We start from the raw sequence: 21408 nt of genomic DNA on the forward strand, positions 1-21408 counted from the left end.
ATCAAACATTTATAAGATATATTTATTATTTTTCTGACCAAAGTGCAATGATTTTTAAAATCCTTTTCAACAAGTAACCATGAAAAAAAAGTATTTCAGAAAATAAAATACAAATGGGAATTTTAACCATTAGATTGCTTTTTCTAATTTATTCTAACTCTTCATTTAGTCTAAGAAACAAAACCCTTGAAGTGTAATTAAAACAAGAACTGAATCATGTTAGTATAAACTAGCGCACATGTGTCAGGGGTCTACTACTAGTAACTACTGATGACTAGCCTTATGTCACAGAGCATAGAACACAAGTCATTAGCTGTGACCCTTGCCCCACAGACTGTGCCACAAGAAAGCTGACAATCCTACCAGGCTCTGAAGGCCCTGTCCCCTGACCCAAAGCCTGGAAGCAAAGCCTATGCCCTGCCATACAACTTTGCACAAGCTGTAATAAATCAATGCCTAAGTTTTAATTTTGACAGGAAGTGGTCAGTCATTTAATAAATAGAACATTGCTAGAAATCTATGTTCCAAATTATGAGTTTGTTTACTAAACACTGTGTGCAAGTACTGACTACACATAAAGTTCCTTTAAATTTGGTCCACAAATTCACTTAGCAGGTTGGACATTTTAAATGTGTAGCAGGAGGGAATAGAACCCCAAACTCCAACACACTGCATTTACAAAAGGGATATGCACATGCATACTAAAAATGTTGCTCACAGAAGGCACAAACATAAAAGGGACAATCTTTAAATACAAACAAGAACAAGTTGATACCCTTCTTCATTTTGTGAGCACCATAATACCTAAGATAATTTAAACCTGAATTCACCGTGTACTTGTGACCACAAATTAAAAAAAAAAAAAACCCACATAATTTAATTTGTCTTACTATATATTTCTAGACATTAATTGAGATGTAATTTTGAAAGATTAAAATTGCCTTAAAAGGGGGCTGTGATAGCAGCTCTCAAAGCAATATTCAAGCATGATTCCAAAGATGTCTTCAGGGTTAGTTAGCCTTCTTTGTCAAAAATCTTCACAACTTCACCAAAAACCTGTTTAAAAAAAAAAGACAATTTTAGCCAGGTGCCCTGGCACATGCCTGCGAGGCAAAGGCAGAGGCAGGTGGATCTCTGTGAGTTCGAGGACAGCCAAGGCTATACAGAAAAACCCTGACACAAAAAAGGAAGAAGATGACAACAACAACTTTAAAAGCAGGTGTTGTTAAAACACCGTGTAGCATGTATGAGGCCCTGGGTTCAATTCCCAACACCAAAATTAAAAATAAAACAAAATACACATAAAAGATTGTACAGCTAGGTTCCTGTTTTTGAAAAATCAATTTTATATTAATTTTAAATATTATAACTTCTTAATTTCATCTATTTCACTTTATCAATAAGATAAATGAAGCACAGAAGCTTCATTTGCCTTCAATTTTATTAGTTCTTTTTGGACTAAATGTACTTCCTGATGGGCTGCTACTAGTCCAGTAAAATATAACTCAAGTGGCTAATCTCACGTTAACTCTTAAAGCCCAGGTTCTCTCATATACTCAGTGAGTGACCGCGCCTCTGGGCCCTGCTTTGGCCAGTGATTACAGGAGAAGGAAGATTGAGAGAACTAGGGAAAAGGAAAGTGGACGAACTCAGAAGCACTAGGAATAGCTGCAGACACATTTACAGACCCTGAGGTGGGCGGAGTCAGGAGCTCTGTGCTCCAATGAGAGCAGCCAGGGCCCTTGGCAGTGACAGCCACTGAGCTACAGATTTTAAAGATTTATTTATTTATTATGTATACAATGCTCTGTCTGCATGTACACCTGCAGGCCAGAAGAGGGCATCAGATCACATCATAGATGGTTGTGAGCCACCATGTGGTTGCTGGGAATTGAACTCAGGACCTCTGGAAGAGCAGACAGTGCCCTTAACCGCTGAGCCATCTCTCCAGCCCCTGAGCTACAGATTTTAACAATGAACAAGATCAAATCACTGTACTGAGAATACCAATCGTTCACTGTTTGAGGAAAGAGGTTTGGAATTAGTAAACCACCCACTTCTTGTGAAAAATAGGTCGGCAGTTGTAAAATCCATTTTAGACTTACTAAAAAAGGAAAAGAAAACAAAAAAGAAAAACAAATTTCAGTCGGTCTCAAATGTTATAGAATCTTTTTTCTCACACCTACCCCAATGAACACATTTTTGTTGTTGAAAGACAAGCCAGGTGCACTTACTTCATCAACAGACTTAGAAGCATCTATTTTCTTGACTTTCCCCATTTCTTCATATAAGTCAATAATTGGTTTTGTTGATTGAAGATAAGTCTCAATTCTGCAAGAGAAACAAATATGTCATGGTTGTAGCTTAACTGTCCTCCCTCTTCCACATTACAGAAAGGCTGACATGAGAGTCTGACCCAAATGCTTTTTCTCTTTGCATAAGCCCTGTGTCTATCTATATAAGTATGGCATTCTTTTTCTGAAAAAAAAAGAAAGGAAGAAAGAAAGAAAGAAAGAAGGAAAGAAAGAAAGAAAGAAAGAATGAAAGAACCTAACAGCAACAAAATGACGCATCGCTCCATTTCCACGCTGGGCTAAGGCAGCCAGGGTGGACACCGTAAAGTACCTCTTTTCCAAGCTCTCTCTGTTGTCATCACTCCTACCACTGCTCTTCCCCCTTTCAAGACACCGTTCAATACAAATCTGAAGAGAGACAGAAGTAAAAAGTTATGTTTAAAAAAAACTAAAAAGAAAATATTTAGAAGAAACTAAAACAAAACAAAACAAAAAAACCCAAAATATTCTGCATTAAACTCAAAGTGTCTAACTCATTAATCAACATACAAAATCTTTTTAAATTTAAACATGTGGTTCAATTTATATAAACTAGGTTAAATAAGTACAGATCATAATAAGAATTCATTCATGACTCAGTTTTTCCTGCTGTATTTTTTTTCAAACTGCAATAAAAAGAAGATCTGTGTGGGTATGGCTTCATCTCAGACATATTATTAACTCATTAGGTATAAATTATGTGCCTCAAAATTTGTGCCATTTTTGCTTACTTTACAATAATTCCATAAATATCCAAATATTTGAGTCAACATATTTGAATAAAGCATCTCTTGTTAATCGTGAATAAACATTCCTTACTTATAAAGCTGTGGTAACATTCTAAAGTTAACTTTGAAGAATAAGTGAAAACATATTTTTAAGAGTTGGGAGAAGAGAGCTACACTTTAAAACAACTCAAAGGCTGTGGCAAGCCTTTACCAGAGGCACATTTACAATTCAACCTAAGAATAGCCAACTTCCTTCAAGGCACTACTTCAGATTCAGACTTTTGGCATTAATTTAATGAAATTTATAGCATAGTGGTTGTCAAACAGTCAAGCTTTTTAATTAAATGGTTCTGAGAAATGTATTTACTTATTCAAAGGTATGTCTGGGTATGATATTAGAAGTGTCAGGGGAAAGAATTTTTTCTTGATATTTTTCAAATCATTTTGTTTTTAGAAGACAAATTCTTTAACATTTCTTTAAAATAGTAGGCTTCTCCACCTTTCCAGATCTGTATGTTCTTGTAAACACGCTGTTCTAAGTAATAAAAACCTAAGCAGTAGGGCAGCTTCATTACCTAACATTACTGTGTATGTCGATGTTTATTAAAACAAAACAACAACAACAAAAAAACCAACTTGACTCTTAGTATATTAAAAATAATGCAAGCTTTAGGGCTGATGGCAATAGCCCTCAATATTCTATTAGCAAGGCAATGTGTTCTGCTGACCCAATCTAGTCATTCACTAGAGACACACACACACACACACACACACACACACACACACACACACACTCTCTCTCTCTCTCTCTCTCTCTCTCTCTCTCTCTCTCTCTCTCTCTCTCTCTCACTGTTGCCAACAGAAAATGTAAATGAAAAAAATCCAGTTCTTCTCTAACAAATGACCATCTATCTATAGTTTGAAGCCTAAGTGGACAGATGGAGAAGATGCCCATTACCTCATTATTACAGTCAAAAAACAGAACAAAAGACACATCTGCTTTCCCATCCATGGTCTTGTTCCAACCTTGAAGGTTGTCTTGATTTCTTGGAAATCCATCAATCAAGAATTTATTCTTCTGAGCATTGGCTGCCATTGTTTGGTCCATTTCCTAAAGAAGAAAGACTAAAGCTCAATACTGTATCACAAAGGACAGTTTCTTACGCAGAATAGTAGGCACACAGCCATCTGTATTACTCCCTCAGCCACCAGAGTGGAAGGTAGTACATAGGCAAGCAGACTAGACAGAAGTGAGCCAACTTCTTGACATGGTTGTTCAGCTGGTGAGACTACAGGCATGCGCTCGCCTACTCTCATTCCCCCTTCTGTAGTGTCCATATCTTATAAAACATATCCTATAGTGTGCATGTTGCATGTCTTCTGAAGGTTCATGTGCTTGCTAAAGCTTGGCTCTGGGTAGGGCCTACCTTTAAGAGTGGCTTCATAGATCACTGGGAATACACTTCTAAAGAAGACTATAGGATCCTGGTCCTTTTCTCTTTCTGCTTTCTGTCCAAGAGGTAAGTATCTGCCTTACCCTCAGTGTCACTGCCACCTAGCATTCCTCCCTGCGGGCCAAAACCATGTGTCTCCCTAAGTAAAATGTTGGTACAGTAATCACTGAACAGCAAAGTGTGTACTCCCTTCTCACACTTATCTGCACTGACCCAGAGCTCTGCTTCACCATCTAGAGGCCCTATGCTGCCTCCGTGTTTCTCATTCAAATCACTGTGCTATAGGAGGTTGTAGCTCTGGTTTCTGTTTTTCAGTGAGGGATTCACACTATGTAACCTGAGTTGGTTTCCAACTTGAAACTGTCCCGTGTGAGTGTCTTAAGAGCCAGGGCTATGTGTGTGCACCACCACTCACTGCTGGAAGCATGGTCCTTGTACAGGTGTTCAAAATCACTAGAATTCAAATCTAACAGCGAGAAGCTGGGAGAGCGCTCTACTACTGAGCAACAAACCCAATCTTTTTATTTTTTGTTTGTTTATTTTTTGAGACAGAGTCCCACTAAGCCCCCCAGGTTGGCCTTGACCTCATCTGTAGCTCAGGTCAGCCTTCACTAAGATTCCTCTGTCCTCAGGTTCCCAAGAGCAGGCCTGTGTTACCAGGCCTGGCTAGCTGTTGGGATTATTATGATTCAATACTTTAAAAAGTAAAAAAGCTGGCCAGGTGTGTGGTGGTACAGGCCTGCTTTTTTTTTTAATGTAATTAATTTATTCAGATTACAACTCAATTGTTATCCCATCTCTTGTATCCTCCCGTTCCTTCCTCCCTCCCTCCCGCTTTCACCCTATTCCCCTCCCCGAGTTCTAAGACGGAGACCTCCTCCCCCACTATACGGACATAGGCTATCAAGTCTCATCTTGGTAGCCTGCTTATTCTTTGTTTGAGTGCCATCAGGCCTCCCCACCAACAGGAGTTGGTCAAATATGGGGCACCAGAGTTCATGTCAGAGTCAGTCCCCGCTCTCGACATACCTGTAGAGAATGTCCTGTCCATTGGCTAGATCAGAGTTGGGTTTGATGTTTACTATTGTATTGTCCTTGGTTAGTGCAGTGGTTTGAGCAGAACCCCCTGGGCCTGATTCACCCATCACAATGTTCTTCTTGTAGGTTTCTAGGACCCTCTGGGTCCTTCTATTTCCCTATTCTCCTTTTCTCCTATATTTCTCCTACCTAGAGTCCCAGTAGGATGTCCTCACATCTATCCCAATCTCCTGGTAAGTGAGGACTTCCATGGGACATGCCTTTTGGGCTAGTGCCCACTTATAAGTGAGTATATACCATGTGAGTCTTTATGCTTCTGAGTTTCTGAGTTAACTAACTCAGTATGATCATTTCTAGTTCCATCCATTTGTCCACAAATTTCAGGATTTCCTTGTTTTTAATAGCTGAGTAGTATTCCATAGTGTAAATGTAGGTGGTGCAGGCCTTTAATCTCAGTACTCAGGAGGCAGAGGCAGACAGGTCTCAGATTTTGAGACTAGCCTGATTTATACAGAGAGTTCCAGGACAGCCAGAGCTACATAAACCCTGTCTCAAAAACAAAATAAGTAATAAATAAAATAAAATAATAAAAAATTCAAACTGACTATACCTAAATGGCATTGGCTGCCCCCAAACAGACAGCACAAGGTGTAACACATTCAGAAAGACTGAAAAAACACATTTCATCATCTTTTCCCAAAGCTTGAACTTAAGCAGAGTATGGTAGTACTATGAATAGGAGATGCAATCTCTAATCTGTGCCAAGCCTCCACACATCCAGATGCACGCCTCTAACAAACGTGAGAACCTTTAGCCTAAAGCAAACAGACACGCATTGCTCTCCAGGAGCCAAGTTTCTTCGTTCCACAAGAAGAGCATTACCAGGATCTATTTTCTGTACATTAGCTTTATCTCAGAATCTAGTTGCTCTAATTTCACAAAACTTCTATGAAACAGTGTTAAGCTCCTGCCACAGCATTTCTACCCCAATTACGGTAGGAGGTCTCTGGAGAATCCACATCAAACATGTCCACTCAGTATCCATTCTTTTGAGATCTACTATCAGAGTGAGGTCGCTGCCCTTGCCCCTGAAGGGTTCACAATATAGTGCGTAATAACTACATATAACATGCTAAGTCCTAGGACAGCAAAGGATGTTCTTTTTTTTTTTTTTTTTTTTAAGATTTATATTTATTATGTATACAACATGTGTGCCTTCCCATCAGAAGAGGGCAGCAGATCTCATTACAGATAGTTATGAGCTGCCATGCGGGAACTGCTGGAAATTGAACTCAGGCCCTGAGGAAGAGCAATGCTCTTAACCTCTGAGCCATCTATCTCTCCAGGCCACAAAGGATGTTCTTAAGACAAGAAACATAAGCCAGGCGTGGTGGTGCATGCCTTTAATCCAAGCACTCAGGAGGCAGAGGCAGACAGATCTCCGTGAGTTCGAGGCCAGCCTGGTCTACAAAGTGAGTTCAGGACAGCCAAGACTACACATAGAAACCCTGTCTGGAAAAACTAAAAACAACAATAACAACAATAAAAAGACAAGAAACCAAGAAACATAAAGTCCCTAAAGACTCTGAAAAAGCTTGACTGAAGTGTTAGTAGTGGAGCAGTGTGCCGACATGGAGCACTTGAGACAGTAGGAAGCAGGGATACAAAGATCAGAAATCAGAAAGCATTAACAGCTCTGAAGCAAGCTGGTGCAAACGCACTTTAGGACATGTGCAGACAGTGCTGGGAGATAGGATAGAAAGAAAAGGTTAAAAGGTTCAAGTAATGGTAGCGATAGACAGGAGATGAACTGGAGCTCCTCTCACTAGAGTTGGGGAGTTAATCCAACCAGTGGCCAAGACAGGAAAGAAACATCATATGTTAGACGACATATTTAGCCTCTGGTGTGACTGACAGGAACATGTCTGGAGGCTAGAACAAAACTCTGTCTGTGCAGAGCTTTGGAGTCCAGCAGCACTGCTACAATGAAAACACAGGCATGGTTTAAACAACCTGGCAAGGAATACCTAAAGAAAGAGCTGAAGAGAACCAAACTCTAAGAAGCATAGTAATTTAGAAAACCTTCAAATGAAGAAAAAAAAAATCAAGAGACTGAAAAATAGCAGTTCCTGCAGTAAGAAGAGAATGAACAGAAATGGCACAATTCATTTCAAAGAGACATTTATTAATTAAGACTTAAATGCTACAGAAAAAGTAAAGACCAAAAGTATTCCTGGGTTATACAGGGAAGATTACTGATAACATGCAGGAAGAACTCTGCCTGATATCACAGCTGAGGTTGACACTGAGGCTGGAAAATTCCAAGTTCAAGGCCTACCTGGGTTACAGAGTAAGTCACAGACACCTGGGTAATCTGTTAAGAGCCTGTCTCAAGGATAGCATGTATCAAAAAGGCTGAGGATGCAAAGCATGCTCAATCTCCAGTACCACACAAAAAGAGATGCTGAGTACACTCTCATAATGCTCACCACATACGATGCAGAAGAAGGCATTAGAGCCAGAGGACAGGCGGCAGCTCTACTTACCCTGGAAAGGAGGCTGATTGTTCCAGGCTGAGGCAAGAAGCAGACTGTGGAAGAGCCTTCTACACCCCAACTGGCTCCAGTTCACTACTGAAACCCATTTATTGCTTCCTGTTTCCAACACTGCAATTCTGTTTGACTGCTTCTTTTATGTCTAAATGTCTCTAACTGACTAGTCTTAGGGACCTACAGCAAAGAACTACTTACCAAAATAGGATTTTTAAGATCTCACAGGGAAGGAGAGAACAAAGATTTTCAAGAAAAGGGAGGAGAAAAGAACAAGGAAAAGAGAGAATAACCACAAATGGAAGAGAATAACTGAATGCTGGGAAGGATGGTCAAGGGCCTGTAATCCTAACAGGCAGAAGCAGGAAAATCCTGGACTATATAACTTCCAGGACAGCCTGTGATGCATGATGCTGTTTTGAAAACAGAACAAAGTACACCTATTACATACCTTAGGCTAAACTATAGCTGGTCTTAGACTAGCACGGAGACTCCTTGCTACTGTCAATTACTTCAAAGTGAAAGCAGTTTCCAACTCTGGCATTTTCAAAGACCATAATATCTACCTAAATCAAGAAATCTAATATTCTGATTTTTGTTATTCAAATGGAGATAGAGTTAGTTTCTTATGTCCTTGGTGCTTGACAATGTTGGTATCGTGCACTTACCCTCTTTAATAAGCTGATGGTTATCTCAACTGGCACAATCTTTCCTTCTTTGATGTACTTTTCAATGAGTTCACCATACTGTGAATCTGGATTCTTCCTTTCATCACGAAGAAGCTCTCCTGCAGAAAGGTGTGTGTAGCCATATTTCTGAAACAAACAACATAGAGAAATATCAGAATTCATTCAATGCAGAATGACAGAAGCACAAATAATTTTATGTTAATTACTTTTGTAGACCAGGCTGGCCTTGAACTCAGAGATCCACCTGCCTCTGCCTCCTGAGTGCTGGGATTACAGGCATGTGCCACCTTTGTGTTTATTTCTCTATAATTTTCTACAATGAAGTAGTTTTGCTTATTGGGCAAACAGGCTTAGTCTTTCATAACCATGTTTGCACAATGAAATCATCTCAACATTTATCTAGCTAGTCGAAGCACTGACATCTCACTACATTCCTTCACAAACACAATTGAAGTTTAAATGTAAGAATGAAAACATCTACCAAAAATCTGAAACTCAAGACAAAAACGTCAACACATCTAAACTGACCTATATAACATATGGGTTTGTGCAAGCGCACGCTTAGGATATTTGAACAAACTGCCTCCTGATGCCTGTCTCCATCATTAAGTGACATGTGCTATTAGCACAAGGATAGAACAGAAATGTTGCTTAGTTAACACCATAAAGTCTAGCTATAAAAACTAAAATGACTACATGCCATTAGGTGATATGATCTTCTGAGACTACGTTGTACATGTGGCCTTACAGTTAAGCTAAATCACGGAAGACACGAAGGTCTTGCACTTCTTGAGTGTAATAAGGAGCCAGCAGAGTCTGAAGACGCTGAATAATGAAAAGCTTCAATATGAATCTACATGCCTGCTTCTATTAAAGCAGAAGAATGACACAACCCACTCTCAACTATTAAGGGTACTCATATTCACACAGTTTTTCGAGACAGGGTTTCTCTGTGTTAGCCTTGGCTGTCCTAGACTCCTTGTAGACCAGGCTGGCCTTGAACTGCCTCTGCCTCCCGAGTGCTGGGATTAAAGGCACGTGCCACCACGCCGGGCTCACCCCAAATTCTTAAAATGCTTTCAGTGAAGCCAGGGGTGGTGGGGCACGCCTTTAATCCCAGCACTTGGGAGGCAGAGGCAGGTGGATTGCTGTGAGTTTGAGGCCAGCCTGGTCTACAAAGCAAGTCCACGACAGCAAGGGTACACAGAGAGACCCTGTCTCAAAAAAGATGCCTTCAGCAAGTTTTTATCTTACATATATACTTTATAGCTTAAATGAAGGTTTAGGTATGAGGTAGCCATTACCCGACTCTTTGTTTTTGTTGTTGTTGTTTCGAGACAGGGTTTTTCTGTGTAGCCTTGGCTGTCCTAGACTTGCTTTGTTGACCAAGCCAGCCTGAAACTAACATTGGTCTGCCTGCCTCTGCCTCCCAGAGTGCTGGGATTAAAGGTGTGTGTCACCGGGCCTGGCACATTACCCCATTCTTCAAGTGTATCCCATCACTGTGGTGGTATGTATCAAGAGGCTGAGGCAGGAGAGCTCTGAGTTTAAGACCATTAAAAAACAACAACAACAACAACAACAACAACAACAACAACAACAACTCCAAATGATGAGCTTTCCACTACATCTTTATCTCCATTCTATTGGCTATATTTGTTCTTGTTCACTAAATAGTAAGGTAGCAAAGCAATAATGCTGTTAGCAAAGGAAAATAAACTCTAAAAAGATTATCTGCTGACTGAACTTGGATATAAATTTGGATGAGAATAAATAAAAACCATAGTATCATGTTGCTGTCTCATTCTTTGAAGTAGTTTTGGTAAGAGAAATGATCCCAAGTGTTAAAATTGTAATCAGTTTAAAGAACTCCCATTATTTACAGAAAAATAAAATTGACCAACTACTTCCACACTGATTGCTAAGTGCCTACTTGATCAATGAATAAATGATCCGGCAAACATCTGAAAGTTGAGTACAAAAAGAACTTTATGAAAAATGAAGTGTGACCTACTTTCCCACTTACTATGTATAATTTTCAAAAAGCATTTGCAGCTCTTGTCACAAAATTTTACAGCAGGTTCCTATCCCACTGTTTGTTTTGGCTCTTACTTGGAAGCCTCTGCTTGCAGGATGCTCTACTCTGGCCTACTACTGCTTATAGCATATGGTAATATTGAGCAAGTGCAGAGATAAACAGTCCTAATGATGGCAGTGCTCAATGAAAATACTACCAATACAGAGTGCTCTGTAATGCTGCAGTGTGAACAACACATTAAAAACCCTGGCAAGTAATTTAGATTACGATACTCACTGTTTCCTGATGTTAGAGAACTTAAATTGGCAAGATTTATATTGTCCTAAAATGGGGTTACATCACTTTTTTTGGAAAGAAGAAAACTAGTTGTAAACTAAATCTATAGACATATATAATATGCACATAAATGGCACTTGTAAAAGCAATTTTTTATTTTTAAATTCTGTGTGTGTGTGTGTGTGTGTGTGTGTGTGTTTGTGTGAGTGTTATGCCTGCAAAGAAAATGTTGGATCCTCTATAGCTGAAGAGGTGGCTGTGAGCCAAACACCTTGAGTGCTGGGAAGCAAAGTCCCCTAAAAAAGTGTAAGCACGCCAGCCAGCAAGGTAAGACAACTTTATAGCTGTCTGAACAGAGTAAGAACTATACCCAGCATAGCATATCAGCCCTGTGGGTCTGTATTTCACTTTCTCATGGACATTCTATTTCTACAGTCTATTTAGCACATTCCGTTTTCTACTAACACTCTTCATAAGGGTTTTGCTGAAACCATCCTCTACCAGAACTTCAAGGGCAGCAAAGTAACCATCATTTACATACTAGTTACCATGTGGCTGGCTTTCAAAGCATGCTGCTGTCATTAACTGGTCGGTGATGCCAGCTTTCAGGAAAGCAAGGATGGGTATTTCTAGCCCTGGCCATTTTTTTTTCTCACATTCTGTGATTTTCTAGCAACTAAAACCTAGAGGTTCTCACAGCCAACATTCATAAGCACAGCAACTTATAAATCCTATAGACTACAAGAACTGCAATTACGAGCTATTACTCAACTAAGATAGTTTTCTAGTAACAAATATCCAAACAGTGAATTGAGGGTGTCTGTCTAAACTTTCAGTTTTCTGTTTTCTTCTTTAAGAAACTGAATGGGGGCTGGAGAGATGGCTCAGACGTTAAGAGCACTTGCTGCTCTTGCAAAGGACCTGGGTTCCATTCCTGGCCCAATGTGGAAGCTCACATCTGACTCCGACTTCAGGAGTCCTCTTCTGACTCCACAGGCATTACATAATGTGTACACAGATACAACGCGCAGGCAAACCACCCATACACATAGATTTTCCTTAAATCAATTAAATGTTTTTTTTTAATTGAAAAAGCCAGATGTGGGATGAGGGTATAGCTCAGTTGGCAGAGTGCTTGCCTACCATGTATGAAGCCCCAGAGTGAAACATTTGGTGGTATACACCTTTAATCTCAGCACTTGGGAGGCAGAGGCAGGTGGATCTCTATGAGTTCACGGCCAACCTGGTCTACAGAGCAAGTTCCAGGACAGCCAGAGTTATACAGAGAAACCCTGATTTGGGGGGGAGGGGGTAGTGAGTCAGGTCTCTAATCTCAATAATCAGAATGTTGAGGCAGGAAGATCAGAAGTTCAAAGTCATGCTCAGCTACTAACAAGTTTGAGGCCAGCCTAAGGTGCATGAAACTGTCTCAAACAAACAAACAAACACAAGGTCAGTTCATGACATGGCTCAGTGGGTATAAAGGTGCAAGACCCGAGTTTATCCCAGGAGCCCTAGAAGCAGAGAGAGAGAACCAATTACCACAAGCTGTCCTCTGACCTCCACGTGTGGATAACTGCATGGGCAAAAGAGCATATGCAAACACACACACAAAATAATAGAAAAATATCATTGGGTATAGTGAGTGGCACTTGTATTTATAATCTCAGCACTGAGGAGGCAGAGGCAAGAGAACCCTCTATGTTTGAGGCCAGCATGGATATACAGCAAGACCCTGTCTTAAAAACAGTAAAGGCAGATGGAGCTCTCTGAGTTTAAGGCCAGATTGGTCTACAGAGTGAGTTCCAGGACAGCCAGGGCTACACAGAGAAATCCTGTCTTGAAAAACAAAAGAAAACAAAACAAACAAACAAAAATTAGATGAAAAGCAACATTAGCAAATCAAGCATGACAGGTTGAGAAAGATAAAAGTAAGAACGAAACACTATTCTCTTTTACCATAAGATGGCAAATGTCAATTTAAGGCATTCACTCAAACTATTGTGGTTTAGTCACTGCTCTCTTGCTGTGAAGAGACACCATGACCAAGGCAACTCTCATAAAAGAAAGCATTTAATTGGGAGCTTCTTACAGTTACAGAGAGTTAAGTCCATAAGCAGTACCTGAGAGCTCGAAGCCAACCCCCAGTGTCACACCATCCCCAACAAGGCTATACCTCCTAATCCTACCCCAGTTCACCAAGGGACTAGACATTCAAATATATGAGATTATGGAGGATATTATCATTCAGACCACCACACAATTTAATAAAAAATTTTCACTTTTTAGCACCTGCCTTTCCATCTTTTCAAATTTTAGATAATTTTGGAACCTGGAACTTCACCTGGCATGGACAAGGCTGTGGGCTCAACTCTTGATAACACACACACACACACACACACAGACACACAGACACACACACACACACACACACACACACACACTCTTCAGGTTTAAAACATAGACAATGTGGTTCTATATAAACCACAAAAAAATCAAAACAAACAAACAAAGTATCAAAGTGAAGAGAGTTGGTATACAACCGTAATCCCAGATCCCAGGAAGCAGAAGCAGGAGGATTAGGAGTTTGCAGCAAACCTTGGCTACATAAGACCCTGTCTTAAAGGGAAAAGAAAAAGCAGAGTTCAGGGCACAAATGATGTATACATTCAAGAACCCTGACAGCCAGAAGATTCAAATGCCAAGCTCCTTCTCTTTCTGTTAATGTGGGGTTTAGAAAGTACCACTGGACTGCTATGGGACCTGTCCTTAATTTCACAGAAGGAAAATATAAGTTACAAATGCAGCTTTTAAGCAACTGAGCAAATAAAATTCAATGAAGAAAGAAAGAAGCAAACAAAAAACACTTCTTGGTGGATGTGGCGGCACAACCATTTAATCCCAGCACTTGAAAGGTAGAATTGGATTGACCTCTGTGAGTTCAAAACCAGTCTGAGCTACAAAGAAAGACCCTGTCTCAGAAAACAAACAAACAAACAAACAACTCTTTTTATTCTATCTCTGTACGACAATGTGTGAAAGCTGGTTCTCTTCTCATGTACATTCTAAGGATCCAGCTCAGGCCCTGCCTGCTGGTGAGTGCCTTGCCTATTAAGCTATCACTCCGGCCCTCAAAGTCCGTACTATTCTGGGGTCTGGAGAGACGACTCAGTGAGTATATGCTTGCCTTACACGCAAGAAGACCTGAGTTCAGGTCTCAAGTACCCACATAAACATGGGGCATAACTATGCATCATCTATAATAATCCTAGCATGGGGACCAGGGGCAGTCACAGTCTAGCCAAAATGGCAAACCCCAGGTTCAATGAGAAACCATCTGAAAAATAGGCTTGCCTCATCTTTAATACAAAACTTGGGAGGCAGAGACAGGAGTAGTTCTTTGAATTCCAGCCAGCTTGGGCTACATACACAGTAAGGCCCTGTCTCAAACTAAAACCAAAACCAAACAAAATAAGTCAAACACAGGGTTCCAAAAACTGGCATCACAAGTATTTCTGAGCATAATAAAAAACAAACAAAAAACTGTAAGACTCAATGAGAATGTATTTCTCTTGTTTGTTTATATTTTCTGCTTACTCTTTTCATGGATGGATCAAGACCTTTTCAATTAACTAGCAGTGACTAATCAGAAAATATTCATTTGAAGAGGAGGACAGTAAGTTGGCTCAGTGGGCCTGACAACCTGGGTTCAATCCCCAGAACCCATGGTGGAAGGAGACAACTGATTCCCAAAAGTTATCCTTTGATCTCTAGACTCAGACCTTTGGCACCATGATGCATATGTGCACACTAGTCTCCCTACCTCTGTCACACACACACACACCCTAATAAAAGAAAATACACTTTAAAAAAGATCTCATTAAAACAGTGATAAAATGACAGGTGAGATGGCCCAGTAGGTAAAGGTGTTTGCTGCTAAGCTTGAGGAACTGAGTTCAATCCCTAGAATCCACTTGGTAGAAAGAAAGAACCAACTCCAGCAAGTTGTCCTCTGACTCTGCACACATTTTAAAATGTAATAAAAAATGGTGATAAAAACTTAAATTTAGTAATAAACCTAAAATGCAGTGTAAAAATTATATGAAGAAACAAAACTCTATATTGTACAACATAAATAAAAACCAAATTGTAAAAAGCAAGCACTCTTCAGTGGATGATCCCACACTACGTCCACATGGACAGCATCAATTATATTCAGGGGGGCTATTAAAGAGAGAGGGGATCCAGGACAGCTGGTGCTGTTACACAGAGAAACCCTGTCTCGAAAAACCAGAGAGAGAGAGACAGACAGAGACAGAGATGGACAGAGACATGAAGTTGGGAAGGAAATGTGCTGGGGGTTGGGGTGAGGGGGAACACCCCAGGGAGTTGAACGAAGAAGTCAGATACGTTGTATACATGTGTTAAAGCTTCTTTTTTCTTTCTTTTTTTTTTTCTGGTTTTTCAAGTTTTCAAAGAAAAAAAAAGTCTGTATGTTTGAAATTTTTTCTACTGAAACATTTGTTTGGTTGTTTGGTAGTAATCTATAAATTTACCTCCTACTTGGTGGAGGCAGAAGTGATGGATCACTCCAGGCCAGTGAGGACTACACAGTCAGACCCAATTAATTAAAATCTGATTAGAATTTATCTGTGTTTGTTTTGTGGGACTGAGGATCAAACCCCAAGATTCTGAGAATGGTAGGCAATCGGCTCTGCCACTGAACTAGCTACACACTGGCCATGTTTGTTTACTTAACAACAACAACAACAAAATTAACAATATAATTAACAACAAAAAAACTTAAAAATCAGTGAAAAAAATGTGGCCAGGTGTGCTGGCGCATATCTTTAATCCCAGCACCCGGGAGGCAAGGCAGGCAGATCACTGTGAGTTCCAGGCCAGCGTGGTCTATAAAGAGAGTCCCAGACAGCCAAAGCTGCACAGAGAAGCCCTGTCTCAAACAAACAAACAAACAAAACAAACAAAAATCAGTGAAGAGAGGGTGGATAAACGATACTTTTATACCATTTCTATGAATGAAATGGGTATCCATTCATAAAAAAATCAGATCCCTATCTCATCTGAGGCAAAATTCTAGATACTTAAACTCTAAAACAAAAAGCGAGCAAACCCCGACAATACTAAAGAAAAAGAATTCTGTCCAGGCATGGTGGCACATACTTTTAACTCCAGCACTCAGGAGGCAGAGGCAGGTGGATGGCTGTGAGTTTGAGGCCAGCCTGGTCTACAAAGCGAGTCCAAGACAGCCAGGGCTACACAGAGAAACCTTGTCTTGGAAAAAAAAAAAAAGAGAGAGAGAGAGAGAGAAAGAATTCTGAAATATAGACAGATGTCACTAAGCAAAGTCAAACAACTAGGGTTTATATTTGACCACATAAAACTTCTAAACAGAGAAAGGCTTCAAAACTACAAGCGAGTTGCTGGGATATAGCTTATGCATGCCTGTGATCCCAGCACTCAGAAAACTGAGGCAGACAGATTCACAACGTAAGCCAGTCTAGGCTACATAGCAATACTGTCTCAAAAAAGCACCATGAGTTTGGTGTGTTGGCTTATAACTATAATCCTAGTCCTAAGGAAGCCGAGGCAGGAGGACGGCATTTGAGTTAGAGACCAGCCTGTGCGACCTTAGTAGGCTCAAGGTAAATCTGGGCTAAAAAAAATGAAGCCTTGCCTCAAAATATAAGCAAAAAAACAAAGGACAGGCCACAGATTAGCTGGGTAGCTGTGGAGCATCTCTTTATTCCCAGCACTCAGAGGCAGAGGCAGGTGGATCTCTGAGTTTGAGGCCAGCCTGGTCTATACAGTGAGTTCCATGGTAGCCAAAGCTACACAGAGAAACCCTGTCTAAAAAAAGAAAGAAAGAAAGAAAAAGAAACTATTTTTATATACAAGATATGTTCACTATGCAGTGCACTACAAAATGTTTATTTTTAAAATTGCATAGATTTAATAAATTTATACAAAAATAGGCAAGCTGGTAATGTGCCATTCACGTACAGTCTGAAGCTGAGACAGTAAAACCACTTTAGCTCAGGATTGGAGATCAGCCTGGGTCTTTAAAAGGGGGGCTAGCATAAAAACAAATTATACATAGGAGAGTAAAAAAAAAAAAATCAAAACACAGAAGCTCCACCTTAATAGTAATCATGAAAATGCAAGTTAAGGCAAAATAATTACAGTTTCTACCTATCAGACTGGTTCAAGTATTTCAAAAGCAGCAATGGCAAGGCCACACGGACACTAACTTTGTGCAAGTGCTCAACTTGTATAGAGGGTGATTTGTCAGAAAATCTAAGTTTCAGTTCATATATCTTTTGACTCAATAATCCAACTTCTGGGCTAGTAAAATGGCTCAGCTAATAAGGCCACTTTGCCACTTGCCATCCCTAGCAATGGTATGGTAGAAAGAAAGAACCAAATCACGAAAACTATATTTTGACTTCCACATACTATACCCACATTTTAAAAAAATGTTATTTATTTGTTTTTTTGTTTTGTTTTGTTTTTTGGTTGTTTGGTTTTTTGGAGACAAGGTTTCTCTGTGTAGCCCTGGATAACCTGGAATTCACCCTATAGACCAAGCTGTCCTGGAACTCAGAAATCCACCTGCCTCCACCTTCTGAGTGCTGGGATTAAAGGGGTATGCCACCACCACCCAGCAAATAAATGTTTTTTAAAAGTTAACAATTCTAACACAGTAAACTCAGCTCACTATTGCGGCATGGTAGAGCTTACAGCCACCCTGTACCTCCCCAAACCTGATTCCAAGAGAAAAGGAAACTGAACCTGCAGAGTCAAAACTTACTTCAGTGTGAAAGCAGACCATTCAGAAAATGAGTTTCAGGGCTGGAGGGATGGCTCCTTGGTTGAGCACTGTCTGCTCTGTGGACGGCCAAGCTCACATCCTAGTCCCACGACCTTCTTTAACTCCAGTATCAGGGAATCTGACATCCTCTTCTGAATTCCACAAGCACAAGGCATGCACATGGCACACATGCATATATGCAGGTAAAACACTTACACACTTAAAATAAAAAATAAATAAATCTTAAAAGAAAATAACAGCTTTAGAGAAAGGTCTCCATGAACTTCCTCCAAAGCAAAAATCAACTCAAATGTTTAGATAAAATTTTCTCTGAAAAGTGATCCATCCCATAAACAAAGGAGAAACCAAAGTATAATACAGCAACACAGGAATACACCACATGGGCATGTAGTCAAGAGTTATAGCCAGAGACAGAAAACAGTCCAGTTTCACAGCCCAGAAACAGATGAAAATTTAGAATTCATGAGATTACCCAAAAGTTTCAAGGGAAACATATTCAATGAGGCCTGACTCCAGACACTAGAGTTCAAAATTATAAACAGAACATTTGAGAAATACCATGCGTACAGAGTGGACAACATACCCACACCATCTTAAGCTCCAAACTGACCTAGCAGAACTGTTACGCTAAACAACCTTTCTCAACAACAACAAAATAATACAGCATTGCTTATAGAAAAGAATCGTCCTCGCTTTTAGTTCAACAATCTCTCTTACCAGAAGGTATGATGAAAATCATTTGGCTTTGGGAAAGTGTGCATATTATATTTTGGTATAAAATTTACCTTCATAAATATATTTTGCTCATTCTAAAATTAAAGTCAATGGAGGAACCTATGTTTTGTTTTGACAAGGCCTCACTGGCTGGCCTGAGTTCAGAGATCCGCCTGCCTCTACTTGCAGAGTGCTGGGATTAAAGATGTCCACCACAATGCCCAGCCCAGCACCTATGTTTCTGAGTAAACGGCAATCAATCCTAATCTAGCCCAGGATCTAATGGTAAACACAAGTATCTACGTCTTCTTTTATACTGCAGAGCAAACAGTTCTTGATTGGAGTCTTCATCAAGGGAAATAAATGGCAGAAAATGTGGCAAATTCATAGAAAATGTTTTCTATAAAATGTCCTTTCCTGCCATGCTTCACACTGAGAAGACCACTGGAAACCATTTGCAAAATAGGCACCTTCTCCACCAAGCCAACCTGATGTGACTAACTAGAACCTATTCCACGTCTCTTTCCTTCTATATAACACCTATCAGTTATTGTCTCCTTTGTAGTCTCTGTATCACAAGCAAGAAAAAGCACACCATATGCTTGAACATTCAAGAATTATTACCTGGCCATTACAACTTTTTTCTTCCAAAGACATTAGCAAAAACAAAATAAAACAAAAGAGCACATGGGATGAGATTGTTTTACAATTTAAAATTTTAGGTGCAGGCCTGGAAAGATGGCTCAGTGATTAAGAATGCTGGCTGCTTTTCCAGAGGACCCCGTTCTATTACCAGCACCCGCACGGCAGCTCACTACTCCATCTCCAGGGGAACTGACATATGCTGGCTTCCCTTAGTACGGTGGAATTTTGATGCAGGTCTCCTCCTGAATTGAGGGAAAGGGGGAAGGGTATTTAGAGAGAGAGATCCCAGAAGGAAATCTTCCATATTTGAAACTAGAGTTTATGAAAACTGTATCCTTCCCGTGAGTGGATGATGCTTTTGGAGCAACTGCTAACACTGGCTTTAGCACCTAGCAATGAGTTCCCTAGACCCAGGAAAGAAATCAGGGGTGAATTAATCTCAGAGTAGTTCAGGGATTGTTCTAGAACTCCATTTTACAACTTACCTTTCCAAAGGAGTTTGCGTCCTCATCATTAGTATTGTGCTCATCCCTGTAATGCACAGAGTCGGTACCAATACAGTTAAGCCCTTAGCAATGAATTGTCTGAAAGAAGGTGATCACCTCCTAGTTGCCAATCTGTGCACATGTCTGGCTAGGTTATGGTAGAGCCATCCCCCAATCAAAGGCATAAAATAATGAAGTTTTATTTCTTTCACATGCCACATGCTAAGGATGGATAGGCTGCTACGACCTTTAACTCATAGAATCTGCACATTTAAAAAGAGATTCAAAGTCCACAGAGATGTGTAACATAGAGATGCATTCAAGAACTTCACCCCAAAGAACCAGGTGTATTTGAGCCATCTTGATCCTGCCAGATTCTGACCAGCCTCGTCTCATTTGCTTCAGTGTTATTTTTCTCTGCTTCTTAAACATTCCCGTTTCTACTCACAGTGCCCAACAGTCATCAAATGAATAACAAAGATTATCTTCCACCATCTGATTCCCAAATTAACCATTAGGTCAATTACACAATCAAATTTTTAAGTGTCTCTATGTTTCCAATTGACACCAAGATGTAGAAATCCGTGTTATTATTAAGCCGTATGTAACTATATAGGTAACTCCTGTGGGTTTAAACCCAGGTACCGTCCAGTTGCAAACACCAATGACTCACCCATGCTGGAAGCTCCAAACAGAAAGTGGTCAGGAAGCAGTCTCTCACAGCCCCCAAACGAGCAGATGTGCTTATTAGTAAGGGATATACTCTAATGGCGAATGGAACCAACAACGTACAGGTTTTTTGCGAAAGACTGACAGAAAGCAGGCACAGAGCATACGCTTCACAGGCCCTGTCCTCTCACGGTGACTGTTTCTGGGAGTAGTAAGTTACAGCCTGTGCTTTTTCCTTCATCCAACTGATGCTTTGTTAACTTTATTCATCAGGCAGAACAAAACTGTCAGCAGAGAGTCTTTCAGGCTACACCTGTTCCCTATTAACTTCTAAATGCTCTTATCACATGTTTAGTCTGTAAAAATGTTCTTGATTTGACAAGTTAAAGCAACTGAAATGTTACAGCAAATACACTTTCATGTAGCAGCTGAGCTAAGGTATTAGCTTAAAAGTAACAAGACCTGGAACATGGCATAAAAAACAAGACAGCTAGCCTCTGCATGCTCTCTTTCTAAGCCCCCGCCCCCTCCCCTCCCCTCCCACAGGCACTTGTGCATCTGGTCAAGCCTCCCTAGTGTGATTTCTTTTCCTTTTTAAAAAATTCTTTATTTTATTTCAAATGTACCAGTGGCTGCCAGCATGTGTGTACGATGTGCACCAAGTGTGTGCCTGGTGCCCACCAGAGGGCATCTGATGCCCTGGAACTGGAGTTACATGCAGATGGATGTGAGCCACCTTGGGAAATGATCCCAGGTCCTCGCAAGAGCAGCCAACACTCTTAATGCTGAGTCATCTATCCAGCCTGTGAAGTGATTTTGTTAGACGTGCTCTGATTTGAATTCAAAACCAACTGTTACAACATGTACTTGTGTGTGTCTCCCATGATCACAGTTCTAATAGCATCTGAACTGGAACATGTCTAGAGTAACCAAATAT

General features: G+C 40.2%; 1 protein-coding gene across 1 annotated transcript in view; it reads right to left on the reverse strand.

Moving 5' to 3' along the window:
- Positions 1-4: 4 nt before the first annotated feature.
- Positions 5-21408, reverse strand: part of CMPK1 (cytidine/uridine monophosphate kinase 1) — a 28234-nt gene continuing 6830 nt past the window's right edge. Inside the window, exons 2-6 of the mRNA XM_084786413.1 lie at positions 8771-8917; positions 4020-4172; positions 2626-2702; positions 2235-2331; positions 5-1056 (exon numbers count right to left, since the gene is read on the reverse strand). Of these exons, the coding sequence (XP_084642539.1) occupies positions 1015-1056; positions 2235-2331; positions 2626-2702; positions 4020-4172; positions 8771-8917 (516 nt within the window). The 3' untranslated portion in view covers positions 5-1014. The remainder of the gene's footprint in view (positions 1057-2234; positions 2332-2625; positions 2703-4019; positions 4173-8770; positions 8918-21408) is intronic.

This window comes from Acomys minous (assembly GCF_964271855.1).
Source record: "Acomys minous genome assembly, chromosome: 6".
Lineage (NCBI taxonomy): Eukaryota > Metazoa > Chordata > Mammalia > Rodentia > Muridae > Acomys > Acomys minous.